The following is a 27,254-nucleotide window of genomic DNA, read 5'->3' on the forward strand; positions in this document are numbered from 1 at the left end:
TCTACTCTGGCCAACAGGGACAGTCCTCTACCTCCCCCTTACTGTCTCTACTCTGGCCAACATGGACAGTCCTCTACCTCCCCCTTACTGTCTCTACTCTGGCCAACAGGGACAGTCCTCTACCTCCCCCTTACTGTCTCTACTCTGGCCAACAGGGACAGTCCTCTACCTCCCCCTTACTGTCTCTACTCTGGCCAACAGGGACAGTCCTCTACCTCCCCCTTACTGTCTCTACTCTGGCCAACAGGGACAGTCCTCTACCTCCCCCTTACTGTCTCTACTCTGGCCAACAGGGACAGTCCTCCACCTCCCCCTTACTGTCTCTACTCTGGCCAACATGGACAGTCCTCTACCTCCCCCTTACTGTCTCTACTCTGGCCAACAGGGACAGTCCTCTACCTCCCCCTTACTGTCTCTACTCTGGCCAACATGGACAGTCCTCTACCTCCCCTTACTGTCTCTACTCTGGCCAACAGGGACAGTCCTCCACCTCCCCTTACTGTCTCTACTCTGGCCAACATGGACAGTCCTCTACCTCCCCCTTACTGTCTCTACTCTGGCCAACACGGACAGTCCTCCACCTCCCCCTTACTGTCTCTACTCTGGCCAACAGGGACAGTCCTCTACCTCCCCCTTACTGTCTCTACTCTGGCCAACACGGACAGTCCTCCACCTCCCTCTTACTGTCTCTACTCTGGCCAACAGGGACAGTCCTCTACCTCCCCCTTACTGTCTCTACTCTGGCCAACAGGGACAGTCCTCTACCTCCCCCTTACTGTCTCTACTCTGGCCAACAGGTACAGTCCCTTTTTTTGGTTTGTTAGTTTTAATTTAAGGTTAGTGTTAGGCACATGTTTAGCAGTATGGGTAAAATAAAGATTAAGGTTAGGGATGAGCTTAAAATATGATTTTAAGAAGAGAAAATGTGGAAATAGGTGGGGTTTCATCATAATTCTGACTTTGCGGCTGTGGTAACTAGTGACAACCCTGTCCCCAGTGCTACCTGTCTCGCCTGTCGCCGGCAAAGTGCATCATCAAGTGTGATACGTTCCGCATTGCGTGCCAACAAATGTCACTCCTCCCTCATGTATCATTCTCTCTCTCTCTCTCTCTGTCTCTCTCTCTCTTTCTCTGTTTCTCTCTCTGTGTCTCTCTCTGTCTCTCTCTCTCTCTCTCTCTCTCTCTCTTCCCTCTCTTCCATATTCTCTCTCTCTGTCTCTCTCTGTCTCTCTCTCTCTCTGTCTCTCTCTCTCTCTCTCTCTCTGTCGCTCTTCCCTCTCTTCCATATTCCCTCTCTCTGTTTCTCTGTTTCTCTGTTTCTCTGTTTCTCTGTTTCTCTCTCTCTCTCTCTCTCTCTCTCTCTCTCTCTCTCTCTCTCTCTCTCTCTCTCTCTCTCTCTCTCTCTCTCTCTCTCTCTGTGTGTGTCTCTCTCTGTGTCTCTCTCTGTCTCTCTCTCTTCCCTCTCTCCCATATTCTCTCTCTCTCTCTCTCTCTCTCTCTCTCTCTCTCTCTCTCTCTCCTAAGAGTGTAACGCACCGCCACAGGGGCGGTCCCCGGCAACAATCACCACAGAAGCAGACTCATTGAGAAGAGAGCTCAGGGAACAGAGCTGGCAACTTAGAGCCAATCACAATCCAGCATAAAAGAGGACCAAGGTCTGATGACATCACATATGCAGTGTATTCGTGTTTTTCAGGGAAACAGCTATTCTCTATCAATGGCCATGTGAGAGTGACAGAATGAGAGCATCGCTTTGATGTGTGACTCAGTTCTTAGTTAAGTGTCTGTTCAGATCCAGTCCAATTCATTCCCTGTTCCAAGTTACTGCTTTCAGAATGGCTCTGCCTTTTCACATACTGTAGGAGCAGAGACCTCATGTCATGATATAGTGCAAGTTAAATAAACATGAAGAACACCTGCTCTTTGCATGACAGACTGACCAGGTGAATCCAGGTGAAAGATATGATCCCTTATTGATGTCACTTGTTAAATCCACTTCAATCAGTGTAGATGAAGAGGAGGAGACGTGGGTTAAAGAAGGATTTTTAAGCCTTGAGACAACTGAGACTTGGATTGTGTCTGTGTGTCATTCAGAGGGTGAATGGACGAGACACCAGATTAAAGTGCCTTTGAACGGGGGTACTGTAGTAGGTGCCAGGCGCACCGGTTTGTGTCAAGAACTGCAACGCTGCTGGGTTTTTCACATTCTACAGTTTCCCCGTGTGTACCAAGAATGGTCCACCACCCCAAAGGACATCCAGCCTTATAGAGTCAATTCCAAAAGAGGGTGCGACTCCTTATTAGGAAGGTGAGCCAACTTGACACGACTGTGGGGAAGCATTGGAGTCAAGACTGGTCCACCACCTAAAGGACATCCAGACAACTTGACACGACTCTGGGAATTATTATTAAACAACAACTAAAACCTGCAAAGTTGGGTAAATAATAATAATAATAATATATGCCATTTAGCAGACGCTTTTATCCAAAGCGACTTACAGTCATGTGTGCATACATTCTACGTATGGGTGGTCCCGGGAATCGAACCCACTACCCTGGCATTACAAGCGCCATGCTCTACCAACTGAGCTACAGAAGGACCACTAAAGTAACCGGGTCTGTCGTCTCCATCATCTGGAATCACATTAGTTAATTACATCATCACACTGCTACGCCCCAACACACAGCCACAGCTCAGTAGCCAACCAGATCCGTTCATTCCTACGCCCCAACACACAGCCACAGCTCAGTAGCCAACCAGATCCGTTCATTCCTACGCCCCAACACACAGCCACAGCTCAGTAGCCAACCAGATCCGTTCATTCCTACGCCCCAACACACAGCCACAGCTCAGTAGCCAACCAGATCCGTTCATTCCTACGCCCCAACACACAGCCACAGCTCAGTAGCCAACCAGATCCGTCCATTCCTACGCCCCAACACACAGCCACAGCTCAGTAGCCAACCAGATCCGTTCATTCCTACTCCAACAGCAAACCAACATGTTGGACAATGAGACGTCTCATGAGCCCGTGAGACAAGAGCATCACCTTTCAGAAGAGAACCAAAAAATGCACTGCAGAGAAGAACACATGAACACACGACTTTAGCAATGAGATACACGCAGCATTATAGTTACGATAGAGCAGTAAGCTCACTAGTAATCGCTCATCACATCTTATGAAAATATTTAAAAAATAAAAACCAAAAAAAAGACTGAGACAGGACATGCCAATTTCCTGAAAGGTCAAAGGTCATAGTAAATGTTTTAACCAGCACCAAGCCCCACCCTCTAACCATCTGCTCCCCAGAAAACAGCACCAAGCCCCACCCTCTAACCCTCTGATCCCCAGAAAACATTCCCATCTGGCTGGGTACTCACCACTGAGACAACCTGACCTCCATCAGTTTACCGACCATAAACCACCATACCCCACCCCATCCCAATCCCTCCCCCACATCGAATCACCCCGGCTGGGTACTCACCACTGAGAGGAGCCGTCTGTGCCGCTGACCTCCAGCAGGTCATAGTCGTCCTCCAGGGTAAAGTCAGAGAAGACCAGGGCGATGGTGTCTCCAGGCTCAGCCAGGACGGTCCAGGTACAGTCTGCATTGTTGCTGTACTCCCCTGGGTAGTTGGGGCTGGTGATCACACCGCTCTGGCCTCGCAACGTACCCCCACAACCATCATCCGCTGTGGGAGAGTGAGAAGGAGAGAGACACAGGTTAGGATTACAGACCGCCCCACAGACAGACCAACAGAAATAGAGAGAAGGAGCAGAGAGAGAAGGAGCTGAGAGAGAAGGAGCTGAGAGAAGGAGCTGCGAGAAGGAGCAGAGAGAGAAGGAAGAGAGAGAGGAGGATCTGAGAGAGAAGGAGCAGAGAGAGAAGTAGCAGAGAGAGAAGGAGCAGAGAGAGAAGGAGCAGAGAGAGAAGGAGCAGAGAGAGAAGTATCAGAGAGAGAAGTAGCAGAGAGAGAAGGAGCAGAGAGAGAAGGAGCAGAGAGAGAAGGAGCAGAGAGAGAAGGAGCAGTGAGAGAAGGAGCAGTGAGAGAAGAAGCAGAGAGAGAAGGAGCAGAGAGAGAAGGAGCAGAGAGAGAAGGAGCAGAGAGAGAAGGAGCAGAGAGAGAAGGAGCACGGAGAGAAGGAGCAGAGAGAGAAGGAGCAGAGAGAGAAGGAGCAGTGAGAGAAGGAGCAGAGAGAGAAGGAGCAGAGAGAGAAGAAGCAGAGAGAGAAGAAGCAGAGAGAGAAGGAGCAGAGAGAGAAGGAGCAGAGAGAAAAGGAGCAGAGAGAGAAGGAGCAGAGAGAGAAGGAGCAGTGAGAGAAGGAGCAGAGAGAGAAGGAGCAGAGAGAAAAGGAGCAGAGAGAGAAGGAGCAGAGAGAAAAGGAGCAGAGAGAGAAGGAGCAGAGAGAGAAGGAGCAGAGAGAGAAGAAGCAGAGAGAGAAGGAGCAGAGAGAGAAGGAGCAGAGAGAGAAGGAGCAGAGAGAGAAGGAGCAGAGAGACAGAAGAAGCAGAGAGAGAAGGAGCAGAGAGAGAAGGAGCAGAGAGAGAAGGAGCAGAGAGAGAAGAACCAGAGAGAGAAGAAGCAGAGAGAGAAGGAGCAGAGAGAGAAGGAGCAGAGAGAAAAGGAGCAGAGAGAGAAGGAACAGAGAGACAGAAGAAGCAGAGAGAGAAGGAGCAGAGAGAGAAGGAGCAGAGAGAAAAGGAGCAGAGAGAGAAGGAGCAGAGAGAGAAGGAGCAGAGAGAGAAGGAGCAGTGAGAGAAGGAGCAGAGAGAGAAGGAGCAGAGAGAGAAGGAGCAGAGAGAGAAGTAGCAGAGAGAGAAGGAGCAGAGAGAGAAGAAGCAGAGAGAGAAGGAGCAGAGAGAAGGAGCAGAGAGAAAAGGAGCAGAGAGAGAAGGAGCAGAGAGAGAAGGAGCAGAGAGAGAAGGAGCAGAGAGAAAAGGAGCAGAGAGAAAAGGAGCAGAGAGAGAAGGAGCTGAGAGAGAACGCTTTGAAACAGGAATGGTAACTGTAAACGCATAATTCAAATTGTTTGTAAAACATTTTCTTTTTAAATTTGTAAGTCGCTCTGGATAAGAGCGTCTGCTAAATGACTTAAATGTAAATGTAAATGTAATGAAGTAACACAAATGTCGCCCTCACCAGTACTATAACAATACAAAGACAGACAGAGAAATATTGTGTGTTGTTCTGATGTTACATGCAGAGTGTAGAAAGCAGACAGCTACAATAGAACAGAGCTCCATAGGAAAAAACACCTTCCTGAAACACTACAAAAATGTTTCATGGTTTTATGACTTTACGACTGTAATTCTTCGGGGAAGAGCATAGGTTGGATGATGCAAGTCGAAGCAACGGTGAAGTTGATTAAATTGAATTAGATTCAATCGTATTAATTCAGATTTGTGTTAAACATTTCACACTGGGAACACTTTCTTCTCTCCTATCAGGAGACAATTTAACAACAACAAAACAAAACAATTGTTACTGTGGCCCTTGGCTCTGTCTGTGTCTCCAGAGAGTGGCCCTTGGCTCTGTCTGTGTCTCCAGAGAGTGGCCCTTGGCTCTGTCTGTGTCTCCAGAGAGTGGCCCTTGGCTCTGTCTGTGTCTCCAGAGAGTGGCCCTTGGCTCTGTCTGTGTCTCCAGAAAGTGGCCCTTGGCTCTGTCTGTGTCTCCAGAGAGTGGCCCTTGGCTCTGTCTGTGTCTCCAGAGAGTGGCCCTTGGCTCTGTCTGTGTCCAGAGAGTGGCCCTTGGCTCTGTCTGTGTCTCCAGAGAGTGGCCCTTGGCTCTGTCTGTGTCTCCAGAGAGTGGCCCTTGGCTCTGTCTGTCTCTCCAGAGAGTGGCCCTTGGCTCTGTCTGTGTCTCCAGAGAGTGGCCCTTGGCTCTGTCTGTGTCTCCAGAGAGTGGCCCTTGGCTCTGTCTGTCTCTCCAGAGAGTGGCCCTTGGCTCTGTCTGTGTCTCCAGAGAGTGGCCCTTGGCTCTGTCTGTCTCTCCAGAGAGTGCAGAGACATGCTTTGGCTTAGCTTTTGAGCTGGTAAGGCTGGTAAAGACAGTGTGTGTGTGTGTGTGTGTGTGTGTGTGTGTGTGTGTGTGTGTGTGTGTGTGTGTGTGTGTGTGTGTGTGTGTGTGTGTGTGTGTGTGTGTGTGTGTGTGTGTGTGTGTGTGTGTGAGAGTGTGACGTGGTATTTGTTAGCGGCAGCGTCCGGCTAGCTCTGTGAGAGTGTTCACAGGGAGGGAAGGGGGGGCGGGGCTACTGGAGCCCAGGGTCCTGTCAAACATTCGTCGTATCTGTAACCACGGCAACCCCCCATGAGAGAGCTGGAGCGCACGGAAGAGAGGAAACCTGTGAAGTGTGAAGCACGGAGAGAGGGTTCTCCGTAGGAAGGACTGACGGAAAGAGAGAGGGAGATGGATGGTGACAGGTGATGTGTCAGGGCAAGAGAAAAAGGTATATAGGAAAGGAGGTAGGGAGGAAGGAGAGAGAGAGAGGGGAAAGGAGGGAGGAAGGAGAGGGGAAAGGAGGGAGGAGGGAGAGGGGAAAGGAGGGAGGGAGGAAGGAGAGAGAAAGGAGGAGAAGTGAGGAGTAGGGGGAAGGAGGTAGGGAGGAGGGAGGAGAGAGAAAGATAAACAGAGGTGATGGGTAACACCAAATAGGGAGAAGGGAGGAGTATAGGGAGGAGAGGGGAGAGAAAGGAGGAGAAGTGAGGAGTAGGGGGAAGGAGGGAGGAGAAGGAAGGAGGGGGAGAGGGGAAAGGAGGGAGGAGAAGGAAGGAGGGGGAGAGCAAGGAGGAGAAGTGAGGAGTAGGGGGAAGGAGGGAGGGGAAGGAAGGAGGGGGAGAGGGGAAAGCAGAAGATGGGAGGAGGACAGAGAGGGGAAAGGAGGGAGGAGAAGTGAGGAGTAGGGGGAAGGAGGGAGGAGAAGGAAGGAGGGGGAGAGGGGAAAGGAGGGAGGAGGGAGAGGGGAAAGGAGGGAGGAGGGAGGAGGGACAGGGGAAAGGAGGGAGGAGGGAGAGGGGAAAGGAGGGAGGAGGGAGAGGGGAAAGGACGGAGGAGGGAGGAGGGAGAGCGGGCAAGGAGGGAGGAATGAGAGGGGAAAGGAGGGAGGAGGGAGAGGGCAAAGGAGGGAGGAGGGAGAGGGGAAAGGAGGGAGGAGGAAGAGCGGGCAAGGAGGGAGGAGAAGTGTGGAGGGAGAGGGGCAAGGAGGGAGGAGGGAGAGCGGGCAAGGAGGGAGGAGAAGGGAGGAGGAAAGGAGGGAGGGAGGAGAAGGAGGAGGGGGATTGTCATTCCATACCACAGGGTTTTCCATGCTGGAGGAAAACCTTCTCTCTAACCACCCTGTCTAACCACCCTGTCTAACCACCCTGTCTAACCATCCTGTCTAACCATCCTGTCTAACCATCTAACCATCCCATCTAACCATCCCGTCTAACCATCCTGTCTAACCATCCTGCTGACACATCCTGTCTAACCATCCTGTCTAACCATCTAAACATCCCGTCTAACCATCCTGTCTAACCATCTAACCATCCCGTCTAACCATCCCATCTAACCATCTAACCATCCCATCTAACCATCCTGTCTAACCATCCCATCTAACCATCTAACCATCCCATCTAACCATCCTGTCTAACCATCCCATCTAACCATCCTGTCTAACCATCTAACCATCCCATCTAACCATCTAACCATCCTGTCTAACCATCCTGTCTAACCATCTCACCATCCCGTCTAACCATCTAACCATCCCGTCTAACCATCTAACCATCCCGTCTAACCACCCTGTCTAACTATCCTGTCTAACCATCCTGCTGACACATCCTGTCTAACCATCCTGTCTAACCATCTAAACATCCCGTCTAACCATCCTGTCTAACCATCTAACCATCCCGTCTAACCATTCCGTCTAACCATCAAACCATCCTGTCTAACCAACCCGTCTAACCATCTAACCATCCTGTCTAACCATCTAACCATCCTGTCTAACCATCCCATCCCATCTAACCATCCTGTCTAAACATCCCATCTAACCATCTAACCATCCCATCTAACCATCCTGTCTAACCATCTAACCATCCCATCTAACCATCCTGTCTAACCATCCCACCTAACCATCCTGAACGGAGTTCCAGCCTGGGATTCAGAGCTTCGGAGCAGCAGACCGACCGCCAAGTTTTCCTTCCCTGGGTGTCATGACAACCAACCTACGAGGCAGTGCAGACCGTAGAAAAACACACACACACACACACACACACACACACACACACACACACACACACACACACACACACACACACACACACACACACACACACACACACACACACACACACACACACACACACACACACACAATATTGACAAACAATGTTCACACACGATATTCACACACACACAATATTCCCACACACACAATATTCACACCAATATTCACCCCCAGACACACACACACACACAATATTCGGACACACACACACTGAGCCCGAAGCGAAATACACCATTTTCTATACCACTATCACTTCACGGCAGCATCACAACTATCTGTCTGCATGTGGTTTAAATGGCATAGAGAGAGATAGAGGAAGAGAGGGGAAGAGAGGGGGAGAGAGAGACAGAGAGAGAGAGATGCCGCGAGGCTAGAGAGGGGAAGAGAGAGAGTGGAAGAGAGAGAAGAGAGAGAAGGAGGAAGAGATAGAGGGGAAGAGAGAGAGAGGAAGAGAGAGAGAGAGAGAGAGAGAGAGAGAGAGAGAGAGAGAGAGAGAGAGAGAGAGATGCCGCGAGGCTAGAGAGTGGAATAGAGAGAGGGGAAGAGATAGAGGGGGAGAGAGAGAGAGAGAGAGAGAGAGAGAGAGAGAGAGAGAGAGAGAGAGAGAGATGCCGCGAGGCTAAAGAGTGGAAGAGATAGAGGGGAAGAGAGAGAGAGAGAGAGAGAGAGAGAGAGAGAGAGAGAGAGAGAGAGATGCCGCGAGGCTAGGCAGCTGCACTGACATTTACTGCCAGAGAATATATTACATGCTTGCTTTCACTGAGGAAGAGAGACGGACGGATGTAGAGAAGGAGAGATGAGACAGAAGGAGAGGAGGAAGGAGAGGATAGAGGATGAGAGACAGAGCCTAAACAACAAAAGATAACTGCTAAATGAGAGTTGACTGATGTGTTCTGATCCAACAGGTTCATAGTTGACACAGTACCCCCCCCCCCACACACACACACACACACACACACAAAAATAGAAAACAAGCTCCAACTGCCAAGCTCCATTGTATTTGTAATTAAAACAAACATTTGAATATCTATCCGTTGACGAAAACTTAATCCACACGTCTGTTTGATTTATAAAGCTAGCTACATGAAAACGGTTCTACCACCACGTACACGGCTGTTCGGTCAATCGTATGGCCAGGCATTAACAATACATTTATGCATTATGAGAGAGCGTTCAGGCTCACCCTCCTTTATGTGTCCCTGCCGCAGCGAGAGACCTCAAATAAATTGCCAGTTTCTAAAACGTGTTGCCATTTAATTACTCGGGAGGAAGTGACACATGTATAATATCCCAGCATGCCCAGGCACTTTGTTTCAGCCGGACAACATGGGCTGGGGGAACAACAACAAAAAGTTGAGGGAGGGAGAGAAGAGAGAGAGAGAGAGAGATGGAGGGATGGAGGTATGGAGGGATGGAGGGATGGAGGGATGGAGAGATGGAGGGATGGAGGGATGGAAGGATGGAGGGATGGAGGGATGGAGGGATGGAGGGATGGAGGGATGGCGGGATGGAGGGATGGAGGGATGGAGAGAAGGAGGGATGGAGGGATGGAGGGATGGAGGGGTGGAGGGATGGAGGGATGGAGTTATGGAGGGATGGAGGGAAAGGGGTACTATTATTATTATTATTATATAGGCTCTCTGTGTAATCTTGCTCTCCCTCTCTCTCTCACACACACATGCACACACACACACACACACACACACACACACACACACACACACACACACACACACACACACACACACACACACACACACACACACACACACACACACAGAGAGGCACACACACACACACAGAGACATACACACACACACACACCATGTATGTCTGTATGTGGGCTTCCTGAGTCCCCCGGGATGGTCAAAGATTACTCTGTCACAGTGCTCTGCTCAGCATGGCACAAACTACAGGCACTACACTGAGAGAGACAGAGCTGGTGTGTTTGTGTCTGTGTGTGTGTGTGTGTGTGCCTCTGTGTGTGTGTGTGCGTGCGTAAGTTTACCGGCGTGTGTGTGTGTGTGTGTATTGGTATGGGTGTACCAGTGTGTGTGTGTGTGTATTGGTATGGGTGTACCGGTGTGTGTGTGTGTGTGTGTGTGTGTGTGTGTGTGTGTGTGTGTGTGTGTGTGTGTGTGTGTGTGTGTGTGTGTGTGTGTGTATTGGTATGGGTTTACCGGTGTGTGTGTGTGTGTATTGGTATGGGTTTACCGGTGTGTGTGTGTGTTTGTATTGGTATGGGTGTACCGGTGTGTGTGTGTGTGTGTGTGTATTGGTATGGGTGTACCGCTGTGTGTGTGTGTGTATTGGTATGGGTGTACCAGTGTGTGTGTGTGTGTGTGTGTGTGTGTGTGTGTGTGTGTGTGTGTGTGTGTGTGTGTGTGTGTGTATTGGTATGGGTGTACCGGTGTGTGTGTGTGTGTGTGTATTGGTATGGGTGTACCGGTGTGTGTGTGTGTGTATTGGTATGGGTTTACCGGTGTGTGTGTGTGTGTGTGTGTATTGGTATGGGTTTACCGGTGTGTGTGTGTGTGTGTGTATTGGTATGGGTTTACCGGTGTGTGTGTGTGTATTGGTATGGGTGTACCGGTGTGTGTGTGTGTATTGGTATGGGTTTACCGGTGTGTGTGTGTGTATTGGTATGGGTTTACCGGTGTGTGTGTGTATTGGTATGGGTGTAATCAAAATCAACCAGTAAGTACAGATAGTAACGTTAGTATAAATCCCCTGGCACGGTCCCCGCAGCCGGACAACTTTCTCACGGTTTCTGGAGGGAAATGCTGTAGGAAAGCTCAACCGGTGTCGGTCATTCAGCCGACAGAAACTTTCAACCGGTCTTCCCCATTAAGCAGCGGGTCGGAGTCAGAGGCCGAGCCTTCTCTAGTCTCTACTCCTCCCGTTACAGGGTCTGAGACGCCGAAGCTTCCCACCATTAGCTCTGACAAATTGAAAACCCTAGTCATTGGCGACGCCATTACCCGCAGTATTAGACTTAAAATGAATCATCCAGCGATCATACACTGTTTACCAGGGGGCAGGGCTACCGACGTTAAGGCTAATCTGTTTACCAGGGGGCAGGGCTACCGACGTTAAGGCTAATCTGTTTACCAGGGGGCAGGGCTACCGACATTAAGGCTAATCTGTTTACCAGGGGGCAGGGCTACCGACGTTAAGGCTAATCTGTTTACCAGGGGGCAGGGCTACCGACATTAAGGCTAATCTGTTTACCAGGGGGCAGGGCTACCAACGTTAAGGCTAATCTGTTTACCAGGGGGCAGGGCTACCGACGTTAAGGCTAATCTGTTTACCAGGGGGCAGGGCTACCGACATTAAGGCTAATCTGTTTACCAGGGGGCAGGGCTACCGACATTAAGGCTAATCTGTTTACCAGGGGCAGGGCTACCGACATTAAGGCTAATCTGTTTACCAGGGGGCAGGGCTACCGACATTAAGGCTAATCTGTTTACCAGGGGCAGGGCTACCGACATTAAGGCTAATCTGTTTACCAGGGGGCAGGGCTACCGACATTAAGGCTAATCTGTTTACCAGGGGGCAGGGCTACCGACATTAAGGCTAATCTGTTTACCAGGGGCAGGGCTACCGACATTAAGGCTAATCTGTTTACCAGGGGGCAGGGCTACCGACGTTAAGGCTAATCTGTTTACCAGGGGGCAGGGCTACCGACATTAAGGCTAATCTGTTTACCAGGGGGCAGGGCTACCGACATTAAGGCTAATCTGTTTACCAGGGGGCTACCGACGTTAAGGCTAATCTGTTTACCAGGGGGCAGGGCTACCGACGTTAAGGCTAATCTGTTTACCAGGGGGCAGGGCTACCGACGTTAAGGCTAATCTGTTTACCAGGGGGCAGGGCTACCGACGTTAAGGCTAATCTGTTTACCAGGGGGCAGGGCTACCGACGTTAAGGCTAATCTGTTTACCAGGGGGCAGGGCTACCGACGTTAAGGCTAATCTGTTTACCAGGGGGCAGGGCTACCGACGTTAAGGCTAATCTGTTTACCAGGGGGCAGGGCTACCGACGTTAAGGCTAATCTGTTTACCAGGGGGCAGGGCTACCGACGTTAAGGCTAATCTGTTTACCAGGGGGCAGGGCTACCGACGTTAAGGCTAATCTGTTTACCAGGGGGCAGGGCTACCGACGTTAAGGCTAATCTGAAGATGGTGCTGTCTAAGGTTAAAACTGGCGAGTGTAGAGAGTACAGAGATATTGTTATCCACGTCGGCACCAACGATGTTAGGATGAAACAGTCAGAGATCACCAAGCGCAACATAGCTTCTGCGTGCATATCAGCTAGAAAGATGTGTCGGCATCGAGTAATTGTCTCTGGCCCCCCTCCCAGTTAGGGGGAGTGATGAGGTCTACAGCTGAGTCTCACAACTCGATTGTTGGTTGTAAAACTGTTTTCTGCCCCTCCCAAAAGATAGAGTTTGTAGATAATTGGCCCTCTTTCTGGGACTCACCCACAAACAGGACCAAGCCTGGCCTGTTGAGGAGTGATGGACTCCATCCTAGCTGGAGGGGTGCTCTCATCTTATCTACCAACATAGACAGGGCTCTAACTCCTCTAGCTCCACAATGAAATAGGGTGCAGGCCAGGCAGCAGGCTGTTAGCCAGCTTAGTGGAGTCTGCCACTAGCACAGTCAGTGTAGCTCAGCTATCCCCATTGAGACCTGTGTCTGTGCCTCGACCTAGGTTGGGCAAAAGTAAACATGGCGGTGTTCGCCTTAGCAACCTCACTAGAATAAAGACCTCCTCCATTCCTGCAATTATTGAAAGAGATCGTGAGAGACGCAAACCAGGTCTCAACCTTTAAGTCTTTACTGAAGACTCATCTTTTCAGTGGGTCCTATGATTGAGTGTAGTCTGGCCAGGAGTGGGAAGGTGAACGGAAAGGCTCTGGAGCAACGAACCACCCTTGCTGTCTCTGCCTGGCCGGTTCCCCTCTTTCCACTGGGATTCTCTGCCTCTAACCCTATTACAGGGTCTGAGTCACTGGCTTACTGGTGCTCTTCCATGCCGTCCCTAGGAGGGGTGCGTCACTTGAGTGGGTTGAGTCACTGATGTGGTCTTCCTGTCTGGGTTGGCGCCCCCCCCTTGGGTTGTGCCGTGGCGGAGATCTTTCTGGACTATACTCGGCCTTGTCTCGGGATGGTAAGTTGGTGGTTGAAGATATCCCTCTAGTGGTGTGGCGGCTGTGCTTCGGCAAAGTGGGTGGGGTTATATCCTGCCTGTTTGGCCCTGTCCGGGGGTATACAATCAGATGGGGCCACAGTGTCTCCTGACCCCTCCTGTCTCAGCCTCCAGTATTTATGCTGCAGTAGTTTATGTGTCGGGGGCTAGGGTCAGTCTGTTATATCTGCAGTACTTCTCCTGTCTAACCCAGTGTCCTGTGTGAATTTAAGTATGCTCTCTCTAATTCTCTCTTTCTCTCTCTCAGAGGACCTGAGCCCTAGGACCATGCCTCAGGACTATCTGGCATGATGACTCCTTGCTGTCCCCAGTCCACCTGACCGTGCTGCTGCTCCAGTTTCAACTGTTCTGCCTGCGGCTATGGAACCCTGACCTTTTCACCGGATGTGCTACCTGTCCCAGACCTGCTGTTTTCAGCTCTCTAGAGACAGCAGGAGTTGTAGAGATACTCTCAATGATCGGCTATGAAAAGCCAACTGACATTAACTCCTGAGGTGCTGACCTGTTGCACCCTCTACAACCACTGTGATTATTATTATTTGACCATGCTGGTCATTTATGAACATTTGAACATCTTGGCCATGTTCTGTTATAATCTCCACCCGGCACAGTCAGAAGAGGACTGGCCACCCCACATAGCCTAGTTCCTCTCTGGGTTTCTTCCTAGGTTTTGGCCTTTCTAGGGGTTTTTTCCTAGCCACCGTGCTTCTACACCTGCATTGCTTGCTGTTTGGGATTTTAGGCTGGGTTTCTGTACAGCACTTTGAGATATCAGCAGATGTAAGAAGGGCTTTATAAATACATTTGATTTGATTTGGATTTGGTTTGTATATCTGTGTGTGTGTACCGGTGTGTGTTTGTGTACCGCTGTGTGTGTGTGTGTATCAGTGTGTGTTTGTGTACTGGTGTGTGTGTGTGTATCAGTGTATGTGTACCGGTGTGTGTTTGTGTACCGCTGTGTGTGTGTGTGTGTATCAGTGTGTGTTTGTGTACTGGTGTGTGTGTGTGTATCAGTGTATGTGTACCGGTGTGTGTTTGTGTACTGGTGTGTGTGTGTGTGTGTGTGTGTGTACAGTTGTGTGTGTACAGGTGTGTGTACAGGTGTGTGTGTATCAGTGTGTGTGTACCGGTGTGTGTGTATATGTGTGTGTGTATCAGTGTTTGTGTATCGGTGTGTGTGTATCAGCGTGTGTGTACCAGTGTGTATATCGGTGTATGTGTGTAGGTATCCTACCTCTGCAGTAGGGCAGGGGGAAGTCCCATGCTGCGGTCCCAGCAGACGTAGCCAGACAGGACAGCGTGGTATGACCCTCCAACACGTAGCCGGGGCTGCAGCTGTACCTGATCTTCTCTCCAATGTTAAAGGTTGAGCCCTGTTGAAGACCGTTGACCAGCTGGCCTGGGTTACCACAGGTATAACTGGGTAGAGCTGGGAGGAGAGAGAGAGGGAGAGAGAGAGAGGTTACCACAGGTATAACTGGGTAGAGCTGGAGAGAGAGAGAGAGAGAGAGAGAGAGAGAGAGAGAGAGAGAGAGAGAGAGAGAGAGATTACCACAGGTATAGCTGAGTAGAGCTTGGAGAAGAGAGAGCGAGAGAGAGGGAGAGAGAGAGAGGAGAGAGAGAGAGAGAGAGAGAGAGAGAGAGAGAGAGAGAGAGAGAGAGAGAGAGGTTACCACAGGTATAACTGGGTAGAGCTGGCAGAGAGAGAGAGAGAGAGAGAGAGAGAGAGAGAGAGAGAGAGAGAGAGAGAGATTACCACAGGTATAGCTGAGTAGAGCTGGGAGGAGAGAGAGCGAGAGAGAGAGAGAGAGAGAGAGAGAGAGAGAGAGAGGGGTATAACTGGGTAAATTGTTCCAAATGTCACATGTTTAGATTGTTAAGGCTAACATAAAGCCTTACATCTGAATGGTTAAGGTAAGGGTTAAGGTAAGGGTTAAGGTAAGGGTTAAGGTTAGTGTAGGTAAGGGTTAAGGTAAGGGTTAAGGTTAGTGTAGGTAAGGGTTAAGGTAAGTGTAGGTAAGGGTTAAGGTAAGTCTAGGTAAGGGTTAAGGTAAGGGTTAAGGTTAGTGTAGGTAAGAGTTAAGGTAAGTCTAGGTAAGGGTTAAGGTAAGGGTTAAGGTAAGGGTAAAGGTAAGGGTTAAGGTAAGGGTTAAGGTAAGGGTTAAGGTAAGGGTAAAGGTAAGGGTTAAGGTAAGTGTATGAAAGGGTTAAGGTAAGGGTTAAGGTAAGGGTTAAGGTTAAGGTAAGGGTTAAGGTAAGGGTTAAGGTAAGTGTAGGTAAGGGTTAAGGTAAGGTTTAAGGTAAGGGTTAAGGTAAGTGTAGGTAAGGGTTAAGGTAAGGGTTAATGTAAGGGTTAAGGTAAGGGTTAAGGTAAGTGTAGGTAAAGGTTAAGGTAAGGGTTAAGGTAAGTGTAGTTAAGGGTTAAGGTAAGGGTAGGTAAGGGTTAAGGTAAGGGTTAAGGTAAGTGTAGGTAAGGGTTAAGGTAAGGGTTAAGGTAAGTGTAGGTAAGGGTTAAGGTAAGGGTAGGTAAGGGTTAAGGTAAGTCTAGTTAAGGGTTAAGGTAAGGGTTAAGGTAAGTGTAGGTAAGGGTTAAGGTAAGTGTAGGTAAGGGTAGGTAAGGGTTAAGGTAAGTGTAGGTAAGGGTTAAGGTAAGGGTTAAGGTAAGTGTAGGTAAGGGTTAAGGTAAGTGTAGGTAAGGGTTAAGGTAAGGGTTAAGGTAAGGGTTAAGGTAAGGGTTAAGGTAAGTGTAGGTAAGGGTTAAGGTAAGGGTTAAGGTAAGTGTAGGTAAGGGTTAAGGTAAGGGTTAAGGTAAGTGTAGGTAAGGGTTAAGGTAAGGGTAGGTAAGGGTTAATGTAAGTGTAGGTAATGGTTTAGGATTGGGACAGGTTTAAACAAAAATCTAAAGAAAACCATTTTTTCCGCTACATTAAAATATGCATACTTTGGCACCAGAGAAAGATGGTTACTCCCATCTACACCACCCTGATGATGGTTACTCCCATCTACACCACCCTGATGATGGTTACTCCCATCACCATCTACACCACCCTGATGATGGTTACTCCCATCACCATCTACACCACCCTGATGATGGTTACTCTCATCACCATCTACACCACCCTGATGATGGTTACTCTCATCACCATCTACACCACCCTGATGATGGTTACTCCCATCACCATCTACACCACCCTGATGATGGTTACTCTCATCACCATCTACACCACCCTGATGATGGTTACTCTCATCACCATCTACACCACCCTGATGATGGTTACTCTCATCACCATCTACACCACCCTGATGATGGTTACTCCCATCACCATCTACACCACTCTGATGATGGTTACTCCCATCTACACCACCCTGATGATGGTTACTCTCATCACCATCTACACCACCCTGATGATGGTTACTCTCATCACCATCTACACCACCCTGATGATGGTTACTCCCATCACCATCTACACCACCCTGATGATGGTTACTCCCATCACCATCTACACCACCCTGATGATGGTTACTCTCATCACCATCTACACCACCCTGATGATGGTTACTCTCATCACCATCTACACCACTCTGATGATGGTTATTCCCATCACCATCTACACCACCCTGATGATGGTTACTCCCATCTACACCACCCTGATGATGGTTACTCTCATCACCATCTACACCACTCTGATGATGGTTATTCCCATCACCATCTACACCACCCTGATGATGGTTACTCCCATCTACACCACCCTGATGATGGTTACTCCCATCACCATCTACACCACCCTGATGATGGTTACTCCCATCACCATCTACACCACCCTGATGATGGTTACTCCCATCTACACCACCCTGATGATGGTTACTCTCATCACCATCTACACCACTCTGATGATGGTTACTCCCATCACCATCTACACCACCCTGATGATGGTTACTCCCATCACCATCTACACCACCCTGATGATGGTTACTCCCATCTACACCACCCTGATGATGGTTACTCCCATCACCATCTACACCACCCTGATGATGGTTACTCTCATCACCATCTACACCACTCTGATGATGGTTACTCTCATCACCATCTACACCACCCTGATGATGGTTACTCCCATCACCATCTACACCACCCTGATGATGGTTACTCCCATCACCATCTACACCACCCTGATGATGGTTACTCCCATCACCATCTACACCACCCTGATGATGGTTACTCCCATCACCATCTACACCACCCTGATGATGGTTACTCCCATCACCATCTACACCACCCTGATGATGGTTACTCTCATCACCATCTACACCACCCTGATGATGGTTACTCCCATCTACACCACCCTGATGATGGTTACTCCCATCTACACCACCCTGATGATGGTTACTCCCATCACCATCTACACCACCCTGATGATGGTTACTCTCATCACCATCTACACCACCCTGATGATGGTTACTCCCATCACCATCTACACCACCCTGATGATGGTTACTCCCATCACCATCTACACCACCCTGATGATGGTTACTCCCATCACCATCTACACCACTCTGATGATGGTTACTCCCATCTACACCACCCTGATGATGGTTACTCCCATCACCATCTACACCACCCTGATGATGGTTACTCCCATCTACACCACCCTGATGATGGTTACTCCCATCACCATCTACACCACTCTGATGATGGTTACTCCCATCTACACCACCCTGATGATGGTTACTCCCATCACCATCTACACCACCCTGATGATGGTTACTCCCATCTACACCACCCTGATGATGGTTACTCCCATCTACACCACCCTGATGATGGTTACTCTCATCTACACCACCCTGATGATGGTTACTCCCATCTACACCACCCTGATGATGGTTACTCCCATCACCATCTACACCACCCTGATGATGGTTACTCCCATCTACACCACCCTGATGATGGTTACTCCCATCACCATCTACACCACCCTGATGATGGTTACTCTCATCACCATCTACACCACCCTGATGATGGTTACTCCCATCTACACCACCCTGATGATGGTTACTCCCATCACCATCTACACCACTCTGATGATGGTTACTCCCATCTACACCACCCTGATGATGGTTACTCTCATCTACACCACCCTGATGATGGTTACTCCCATCTACACCACCCTGATGATGGTTACTCCCATCTACACCACCCTGATGATGGTTACTCTCATCTACACCACTCTGATGATGGTTACTCCCATCTACACCACCCTGATGATGGTTACTCCCATCACCATCTACACCACCCTGATGATGGTTACTCCCATCACCATCTACACCACCCTGATGATGGTTACTCCCATCTACACCACTCTGATGATGGTTACTCCCATCACCATCTACACCACCCTGATGATGGTTACTCCCATCTACACCACTCTGATGATGGTTACTCCCATCACCATCTACACCACCCTGATGATGGTTACTCCCATCTACACCACCCTGATGATGGTTACTCCCATCTACACCACCCTGATGATGGTTACTCCCATCTACACCACCCTGATGATGGTTACTCTCATCTACACCACCCTGATGATGGTTACTCCCATCTACACCACCCTGATGATGGTTACTCCCATCACCATCTACACCACCCTGATGATGGTTACTCCCATCTACACCACCCTGATGATGGTTACTCCCATCACCATCTACACCACCCTGATGATGGTTACTCTCATCACCATCTACACCACCCTGATGATGGTTACTCCCATCTACACCACCCTGATGATGGTTACTCCCATCACCATCTACACCACTCTGATGATGGTTACTCCCATCTACACCACCCTGATGATGGTTACTCTCATCTACACCACCCTGATGATGGTTACTCCCATCTACACCACCCTGATGATGGTTACTCCCATCTACACCACCCTGATGATGGTTACTCTCATCTACACCACTCTGATGATGGTTACTCCCATCTACACCACCCTGATGATGGTTACTCCCATCACCATCTACACCACCCTGATGATGGTTACTCCCATCACCATCTACACCACCCTGATGATGGTTACTCCCATCTACACCACTCTGATGATGGTTACTCCCATCACCATCTACACCACCCTGATGATGGTTACTCCCATCTACACCACTCTGATGATGGTTACTCCCATCACCATCTACACCACCCTGATGATGGTTACTCCCATCTACACCACTCTGATGATGGTTACTCCCATCACCATCTACACCACCCTGATGATGGTTACTCCCATCACCATCTACACCACCCTGATGATGGTTACTCCCATCTACACCACCCTGATGATGGTTACTCCCATCACCATCTACACCACCCTGATGATGGTTACTCCCATCTACACCACTCTGATGATGGTTACTCCCATCACCATCTACACCACCCTGATGATGGTTACTCCCATCTACACCACCCTGATGATGGTTACTCTCATCTACACCACTCTGATGATGGTTACTCCCATCTACACCACCCTGATGATGGTTACTCCCATCACCATCTACACCACCCTGATGATGGTTACTCCCATCACCATCTACACCACCCTGATGATGGTTACTCCCATCTACACCACCCTGATGATGGTTACTCCCATCACCATCTACACCACTCTGATGATGGTTACTCCCATCACCATCTACACCACCCTGATGATGGTTACTCCCATCTACACCACTCTGATGATGGTTACTCCCATCACCATCTACACCACCCTGATGATGGTTACTCTCATCACCATCTACACCACCCTGATGATGGTTACTCCCATCTACACCACTCTGATGATGGTTACTCCCATCACCATCTACACCACCCTGATGATGGTTACTCTCATCACCATCTACACCACCCTGATGATGGTTACTCCCATCACCATCTACACCACCCTGATGATGGTTACTCCCATCACCATCTACACCACCCTGATGATGGTTACTCTCATCACCATCTACACCACCCTGATGATGGTTACTCCCATCTACACCACCCTGATGATGGTTACTCCCATCACCATCTACACCACCCTGATGATGGTTACTCCCATCACCATCTACACCACTCTGATGATGGTTACTCCCATCTACACCACCCTGATGATGGTTACTCTCATCTACACCACCCTGATGATGGTTACTCTCATCTACACCACCCTGATGATGGTTACTCTCATCTACACCACCCTGATGATGGTTACTCTCATCTACACCACCCTGATGATGGTTACTCTCATCTACACCACCCTGATGATGGTTACTCCCATCACCATCTACACCACCCTGATGATGGTTACTCCCATCACCATCTACACCACCCTGATGATGGTTACTCTCATCACCATCTACACCACCCTGATGATGGTTACTCTCATCTACACCACCCTGATGATGGTTACTCCCATCACCATCTACACCACTCTGATGATGGTTACTCTCATCTACACCACCCTGATGATGGTTACTCTCATCTACACCACCCTGATGATGGTTACTCTCATCTACACCACCCTGATGATGGTTACTCTCATCTACACCACCCTGATGATGGTTACTCCCATCACCATCTACACCACCCTGATGATGGTTACTCCCATCACCATCTACACCACCCTGATGATGGTTACTCCCATCACCATCTACACCACCCTGATGATGGTTACTCCCATCTACACCACCCTGATGATGGTTACTCCCATCACCATCTACACCACCCTGATGATGGTTACTCCCATCACCATCTACACCACCCTGATGATGGTTACTCTCATCACCATCTACACCACCCTGATGATGGTTACTCTCATCACCATCTACACCACCCTGATGATGGTTACTCCCATCTACACCACCCTGATGATGGTTACTCCCATCACCATCTACACCACCCTGATGATGGTTACTCTCATCTACACCACCCTGATGATGGTTACTCCCATCTACACCACCCTGATGATGGTTACTCCCATCACCATCTACACCACCCTGATGATGGTTACTCCCATCTACACCACCCTGATGATGGTTACTCTCATCTACACCACCCTGATGATGGTTACTCCCATCACCATCTACACCACCCTGATGATGGTTACTCCCATCACCATCTACACCACTCTGATGATGGTTACTCCCATCTACACCACCCTGATGATGGTTACTCTCATCTACACCACCCTGATGATGGTTACTCCCATCTACACCACCCTGATGATGGTTACTCCCATCACCATCTACACCACTCTGATGATGGTTACTCCCATCTACACCACCCTGATGATGGTTACTCTCATCTACACCACTCTGATGATGGTTACTCCCATCTACACCACCCTGATGATGGTTACTCTCATCTACACCACTCTGATGATGGTTACTCCCATCACCATCTACACCACTCTGATGATGGTTACTCCCATCTACACCACCCTGATGATGGTTACTCTCATCTACACCACTCTGATGATGGTTACTCCCATCTACACCACCCTGATGATGGTTACTCTCATCTACACCACTCTGATGATGGTTACTCCCATCTACACCACCCTGATGATGGTTACTCTCATCTACACCACTCTGATGATGGTTACTCCCATCTACACCACCCTGATGATGGTTACTCTCATCTACACCACCCTGATGATGGTTACTCCCATCACCATCTACACCACCCTGATGATGGTTACTCCCATCTACACCACCCTGATGATGGTTACTCCCATCACCATCTACACCACCCTGATGATGGTTACTCTCATCACCATCTACACCACCCTGATGATGGTTACTCCCATCACCATCTACACCACCCTGATGATGGTTACTCCCATCTACACCACTCTGATGATGGTTACTCCCATCACCATCTACACCACCCTGATGATGGTTACTCTCATCACCATCTACACCACCCTGATGATGGTTACTCCCATCACCATCTACACCACCCTGATGATGGTTACTCCCATCACCATCTACACCACCCTGATGATGGTTACTCCCATCACCATCTACACCACCCTGATGATGGTTACTCTCATCACCATCTACACCACCCTGATGATGGTTACTCTCATCACCATCTACACCACCCTGATGATGGTTACTCCCATCACCATCTACACCACCCTGATGATGGTTACTCTCATCACCATCTACACCACCCTGATGATGGTTACTCTCATCACCATCTACACCACCCTGATGATGGTTACTCTCATCACCATCTACACCACCCTGATGATGGTTACTCTCATCACCATCTACACCACCCTGATGATGGTTACTCCCATCACCATCTACACCACCCTGATGATGGTTACTCTCATCACCATCTACACCACCCTGATGATGGTTACTCTCATCACCATCTACACCACCCTGATGATGGTTACTCCCATCACCATCTACACCACCCTGATGATGGTTACTCCCATCTACACCACCCTGATGATGGTTACTCTCATCACCATCTACACCACCCTGATGATGGTTACTCCCATCACCATCTACACCACCCTGATGATGGTTACTCTCATCACCATCTACACCACCCTGATGATGGTTACTCCCATCACCATCTACACCACCCTGATGATGGTTACTCTCATCACCATCTACACCACCCTGATGATGGTTACTCCCATCACCATCTACACCACCCTGATGATGGTTACTCTCATCACCATCTACACCACCCTGATGATGGTTACTCCCATCACCATCTACACCACCCTGATGATGGTTACTCCCATCACCATCTACACCACCCTGATGATGGTTACTCCCATCACCATCTACACCACCCTGATGATGGTTACTCCCATCTACACCACCCTGATGATGGTTACTCCCATCACCATCTACACCACCCTGATGATGGTTACTCCCATCTACACCACCCTGATGATGGTTACTCCCATCTACACCACCCTGATGATGGTTACTCTCATCTACACCACCCTGATGATGGTTACTCTCATCACCATCTACACCACCCTGATGATGGTTACTCCCATCACCATCTACACCACCCTGATGATGGTTACTCCCATCACCATCTACACCACCCTGATGATGGTTACTCTCATCACCATCTACACCACCCTGATGATGGTTACTCCCATCACCATCTACACCACCCTGATGATGGTTACTCCCATCACCATCTACACCACCCTGATGATGGTTACTCCCATCTACACCACTCTGATGATGGTTACTCTCATCTACACCACCCTGATGATGGTTACTCCCATCACCATCTACACCACCCTGATGATGGTTACTCCCATCTACACCACCCTGATGATGATTACTCTCATCACCATCTACACCACCCTGATGATGGTTACTCCCATCACCATCTACACCACCCTGATGATGGTTACTCTCATCACCATCTACACCACCCTGATGATGGTTACTCCCATCACCATCTACACCACCCTGATGATGGTTACTCCCATCTACACCACCCTGATGATGGTTACTCCCATCTACACCACCCTGATGATGGTTACTCCCATCACCATCTACACCACCCTGATGATGGTTACTCTCATCACCATCCACACCACCCTGATGATGGTTACTCCCATCACCATCTACACCACCCTGATGATGGTTACTCTCATCACCATCTACACCACCCTGATGATGGTTACTCCCATCACCATCTACACCACCCTGATGATGGTTACTCCCATCTACACCACCCTGATGATGGTTACTCCCATCTACACCACCCTGATGATGGTTACTCCCATCACCATCTACACCACCCTGATGATGGTTACTCCCATCTACACCACCCTGATGATGGTTACTCCCATCTACACCACCCTGATGATGGTTACTCCCATCACCATCTACACCACCCTGATGATGGTTACTCCCATCACCATCTACACCACCCTGATGATGGTTACTCCCATCTACACCACCCTGATGATGGTTACTCTCATCACCATCTACACCACCCTGATGATGGTTACTCCCATCACCATCTACACCACCCTGATGATGGTTACTCCCATCACCATCTACACCACCCTGATGATGGTTACTCTCATCACCATCTACACCACCCTGATGATGGTTACTCCCATCACCATCTACACCACCCTGATGATGGTTACTCTCATCACCATCTACACCACCCTGATGATGGTTACTCCCATCTACACCACCCTGATGATGGTTACTCTCATCACCATCTACACCACCCTGATGATGGTTACTCCCATCACCATCTACACCACCCTGATGATGGTTACTCCCATCACCATCTACACCACCCTGATGATGGTTACTCTCATCACCATCTACACCACCCTGATGATGGTTACTCTCATCACCATCTACACCACCCTGATGATGGTTACTCTCATCTACACCACCCTGATGATGGTTACTCCCATCACCATCTACACCACCCTGATGATGGTTACTCCCATCTACACCACCCTGATGATGGTTATTCCCATCTACACCACCCTGATGCATTTGCGTCCTCAACCTGTGACGTTTTCAACTGTTCTATATCTTTTGAATGTTCTAATAATTGTCCTGACAGTGCTCAGTGGTATATCCAACCGTTTGTGGATCTTCCTGTTGCCGTCACCAGATCTACGACCATCTGTCTCTTTTCAACTGCCAGTTCCTTTCTTCATGGTGTTGGATGACAAAGGGATATTGCATGCCTCTACCCTAGTGAAACAGGAAGTAGTAGTTCCTATTGCATGCCTCTACCCTAGTGAAACAGGAAGTAGTAGTTCCTATTACATGCCTCTACCCTAGTGAAACAGGAAGTAGTAGTTCCTATTGCATGCCTCTACCCTAGTGAAACAGGAAGTAGTAGTTCCTATTGCATGCCTCTACCCTAGTGAAACAGGAAGTAGTAGTTCCTATTACATGCCTCTACCCTAGTGAAACAGGAAGTAGTAGTTGCTATTGCATGCCTCTACCCTAGTGAAACAAGAAGTAGTAGTTCCTATTGCATGCCTCTACCCTAGTGAAACAGGAAGTAGTAGTTCCTATTGCATGCCTCTACCCTAGTGAAACAGGAAGTAGTAGTTCCTATTACACGCCTCTACCCTAGTGAAACAGGAAGTAGTAGTTCCTATTGCATGCCTCTACCCTAGTGAAACAGGAAGTAGTAGTTCCTATTGCATGCCTCTACCCTAGTGAAACAGGAAGTAGTAGTTCCTATTACATGCCTCTACCCTAGTGAAACAGGAAGTAGTAGTTCCTATTGCATGCCTCTACCCTAGTGAAACAGGAAGTAGTAGTTCCTATTGCATGCCTCTACCCTAGTGAAACAGGAAGTAGTAGTTCCTATTGCATGCCTCTACCCTAGTGAAACAGGAAGTAGTAGTTCCTATTGCATGCCTCTACCCTAGTGAAACAGGAAGTAGTAGTTCCTATTGCATGCCTCTACCCTAGTGAAACAGGAAGTAGTAGTTCCTATTGCATGCCTCTACCCTAGTGAAACAGGAAGTAGTAGTTCCTATTGCATGCCTCTACCCTAGTGAAACAGGAAGTAGTAGTTCCTATTGCATGCCTCTACCCTAGTGAAACAGGAAGTAGTAGTTCCTATTGCATGCCTCTACCCTAGTGAAACAGGAAGTAGTAGTTCCTATTGCATGCCTCTACCCTAGTGAAACAGGAAGTAGTAGTTCCTATTGCATGCCTCTACCCTAGTGAAACAGGAAGTAGTAGTTCCTATTGCATGCCTCTACCCTAGTGAAACAGGAAGTAGTAGTTCCTATTACATGCCTCTACCCTAGTGAAACAGGAAGTAGTAGTTCCTATTGCATGCCTCTACCCTAGTGAAACAGGAAGTAGTAGTTCCTATTGCATGCCTCTACCCTAGTGAAACAGGAAGTAGTAGTTCCTATTGCATGCCTCTACCCTAGTGAAACAGGAAGTAGTAGTTCCTATTGCATGCCTCTACCCTAGTGAAACAGGAAGTAGTAGTTCCTATTGCATGCCTCTACCCTAGTGAAACAGGAAGTAGTAGTTCCTATTGCATGCCTCTACCCTAGTGAAACAGGAAGTAGTATTTCCTATTACATGCCTCTACCCTAGTGAAACAGGAAGTAGTAGTTCCTATTGCATGCCTCTACCCTAGTGAAACAGGAAGTAGTAGTTCCTATTGCATGCCTCTACCCTAGTGAAACAGGAAGTAGTAGTTCCTATTGCATGCCTCTACCCAAGTGAAACAGGAAGTAGAAGTTCCTATTGCATGCCTCTCCCCTAGTGAAACAGGAAGTAGTAGTTCCTATTGCATGCCTCTACCCAAGTGAAACAGGAAGTAGTAGTTCCTATTGCATGCCTGTTACCTCATTTTTATACCCTAGTGAAACAGTGATGTAATGGCTCAATATAGTTCCTTAACACTTAAATAAGTGGATTTTAATTTCTGAAGTATTGTTTATTGTATTTAATTTCTGAAGTAATTTTGTAGCCCAATGTAAGGTCTGGATATCCCCTTTAGTGCTGAAACGATACTGGATGGTCTCTCATCCCTCTCACCTCTCTCATCCCTCTCACATCTTTCACCTTTCTCATCCATCTCATCCCTCTCACCTCTCTCACCTCTCTCATCCCTCTCACCTCTCTAATCCCTCTCACTTCTTTCACCTCTCTTATCCCTCTCACCTCTCTCATCCCTCTCACATCTTTCACCTTTCTCATCCATCTCATCCCTCTCACCTCTCTCATCC

The 27,254-nt window shown here is 48.8% G+C and overlaps 1 protein-coding gene across 1 annotated transcript in view; it reads right to left on the reverse strand.

Annotated features, from left to right (window-relative positions):
• LOC118378371 (CUB and sushi domain-containing protein 1-like) overlaps nucleotides 1–27,254 on the reverse strand; it is a 926,375-nt gene that overhangs the window by 734,150 nt on the left and 164,971 nt on the right. Inside the window, 2 exon segments of the mRNA XM_052471760.1 lie at nucleotides 3,487–3,694; nucleotides 14,714–14,908. Of these exon segments, the coding sequence (XP_052327720.1) occupies nucleotides 3,487–3,694; nucleotides 14,714–14,908 (403 nt within the window).

The sequence above is a fragment of the Oncorhynchus keta genome, chromosome 19 (genome assembly GCF_023373465.1).
Source record: "Oncorhynchus keta strain PuntledgeMale-10-30-2019 chromosome 19, Oket_V2, whole genome shotgun sequence".
Classification (NCBI taxonomy): Eukaryota; Metazoa; Chordata; class Actinopteri; order Salmoniformes; family Salmonidae; genus Oncorhynchus; species Oncorhynchus keta.